General features: G+C 40.0%; 1 protein-coding gene across 2 annotated transcripts in view; it reads left to right on the top strand.

Moving 5' to 3' along the window:
• The window catches only part of LOC106873677 (potassium channel subfamily K member 1), a 200876-nt gene that overhangs the window by 165679 nt on the left and 32388 nt on the right, over positions 1-2809 (top strand). The window contains exon 1 of one of the 2 annotated variants that reach the window (XM_014921142.2): positions 143-538. The exons of the other annotated variant lie outside the window; for it this stretch is intronic. Within the exon in view, the coding sequence (XP_014776628.1) occupies positions 349-538 (190 nt within the window). The 5' untranslated portion in view covers positions 143-348. Of the gene's footprint in view, positions 1-142; positions 539-2809 lie in introns of those variants that run through there. 2 annotated transcript variants of the gene reach the window in all.

The raw sequence follows: 2809 nt of genomic DNA, 5'->3' as shown, positions 1-2809 counted from the left end.
AAAAAATATCAATATTTAACTCGACACATCACCCTCTAATATGAAAACTCTCACATATTTTCTTGTTTAGGTGCACGGCTGTTCAACACCGCGATCGTTCTCTCTCTCTCTCTCTCTCTGTCTCTCTCTCTCTCTCTCTCTCTCCTATTTTGTAAATTTTCCTCTGAAGTTGCGCTTGCTTTATAAATTTCGCTTCGCCGTTCCTGTCGCGCGTGTCCGCTGAGTTCTGTCCTTTACCAGTTCCATTCTTCGTTTCCATTCTGTAACACTTCGCAAAGAAAAAGAGAAAAAAAAAGACAGAAAAACGGAAAAGAAAACCCTGCTAGTCTCGCCTCGGCTGTCGTTCAGATGAAAACTCTTTTGCTATCAAAGACGACTCCTACCCAACGATTATGGGGCCTCATTGTGTTTCTTATCTTATACTGGATACTTGGTGGGGCTGTTTGGTGCATTTTGGAGTACCCGCTCGAAAAGCAGTTGTATCAGGAGAGGCGCAAATATATCATGGAATTCAAGCGGAACCATACTTGCGTCTCAGGTAAGCTGTAGGTAACTTAAATTTCTCTTCCTTGTTCCTAATTATTTTTTACCAAAACTATAATTCGTCTCGCAAAGCAAATCAATCCGTAGCGGTAATAATTACAAAATTCATACCTACATGCATACATACATACATACATACATACATACATACATAAAAAAAACTTTCCAAAAATTTAGCACATAAATACATATGCATGCATCTAGACATAAAAACGCATCCATAAAACAAACATACAAATCTGCGCATACACTAACACCAAATACTGCACACACACACACATACATATGCACAAATACCTAGATGATGTTGATAAAAGTTCCAATGAAGGAGCCTTGAATCTATGTTAGAGTCCGGCTCTTTCTCTATTGGCAAGAAATACAGAAATGAAACTGATTGATTACATACATACATACAGACAGACAGGCAGACAGGCAGACAGGCAGACAGACAGGCAGACAGACAGGCAGACAGGCAGACAGACAGACAGAACATAACTTTTAAATAATACTTTCACAATATCGCAAAAATTTCATGGTTGTCGAATTGTCCTATGTTGCTATTGAAATTCTCTACTAAAATAAATATATATATATTTTTTTAAGTGATACTACCTGTAAGAGCAGTGGTGTAGCTAGAGTGCGTGCCACCCAAAACAAGCTTTGAATTTGCCTCCCCTGGTCCTTATACAGCAGGCCCAAAGGAGCCGCCTCCTTAAAACCGTCGCGAACCGCCCCAGCATCCATCCCCTTAGCTATACTACAGTGTAAGGCCTCATCTAGCGTCTCGGACTATGTCAAACCCATTTCCGAAGTAATTTTGGTAGTGGATGTTCCACGACTCCCGCTGGCTCCAGTCTCAATGGAGACAAGTAAATTACATGGTAATTTAATTTATGGTTTAGTGAGAGGAGAAGGGTGTCCCTGACTTTTGTAGGGCTGCCGAGACTGGTGATAGAAAAAGAGAGAAACCACGACGCGAGGGTGGTCGTTCTTTAGCAAACCTATAATCAAAGACGTTCTAGCCATTACAACTCCATAAGTTATTTGTTAAAGACTTGCCTTTTCTTTTTTAAGACGGGTGAAATTGTAATTGAAATAAGTTTCACTGCACGAGCAAAAGCGATTATGTCGAGGCTGTCCCATTAACCTGAAAAGTTAGTATGTTCAAGAATTGAACCCAGACCGCTTTGGTGAAAGCTTAGAATCCTTATCAATTGGACTCATACGTTGCTGCAAATGACAGTTGTTCGTCAAGATATCAAGTAATCTCATTTCGGAGACAAATCGATGGAAAGTTTGCTATAGAGCGGATTCCGCCAAAGGTAACCGAGTATTTGGTAATGATGTCAAATCACTAAAGGCTCTGGTAGTGTTAAGCCATTACAGACCCCTAAGGACCACCGCTGCCGTTAAACCAAGCAATGGACTTAATACGAACCAATTTGCTCGACCAACTAAAAATAAAAGCCATATCTCCCACAAATTCAATTTACTGTCTTACGACAAAATAGAAGGTTATGTTAGACGAGATAGTCACAGTTGGAATGGTATAAATAGACGGGATAGTCACAGTTGGAATGCCCTTCATCGTTTGCCTGCTTAACCAGGTGTTGACCTGGTGGGAGGAGGGCTAAACGACAACAACCAAGTTGAGTTCACACATTAGTCCTTCTCGTTCTCGCTCTTACTTTACCGAGTGAGGGTTGCAACAGGACAGCTGAGCGAGACAAAAGACAAGTGTGAGTGTAGGGATTTTCTGTTTTTGTTTAGTATACATTTTTGTGTAAACATACACACACACACACACGTTATAGTGTCTGCACCAGTACTGTCGCCTTCCTCCTCATCATCATCATCACAACCATTTGTACATTTCATTTTGCTGTCTTTTCTTTTCCCTTCGCTTTGTCCCGCATTGTTTGTATGTTCTTGTTTAATTCTTTCTAAAAATTGGCACAAGGCCAGCAATTTTTACGGAAAGGGTCTAGCCCAGTGGTTCTCAATCATTTTTTTTTTTTGCTTATGGGCTCCTTTGATTCCTATTTTGATAAATTTTTACCCAATTGGACCGCCATAATCTATATATATAAAAATGAGAATGTGTGTCTGTCTGTCTGTCTGTCTGTCTGTGTGAATCCCTAAAACTCGAGAACTACGCAACCAATTTCATTCAAATTTTACACATGCCTTACTTAGGGTTCCAGTTGTGTTTTAGTCAAAAAAAATTATTAACTTCTTGCAGAGTTCGAGCACACGGCAACATAAT

Source organism: Octopus bimaculoides, chromosome 6, assembly GCF_001194135.2.
Source record: "Octopus bimaculoides isolate UCB-OBI-ISO-001 chromosome 6, ASM119413v2, whole genome shotgun sequence".
NCBI lineage: Eukaryota > Metazoa > Mollusca > Cephalopoda > Octopoda > Octopodidae > Octopus > Octopus bimaculoides.
The sequence above is the reverse complement of the archived record's forward strand: the minus strand, read 5'-3'. Positions and strand labels throughout refer to the sequence as shown.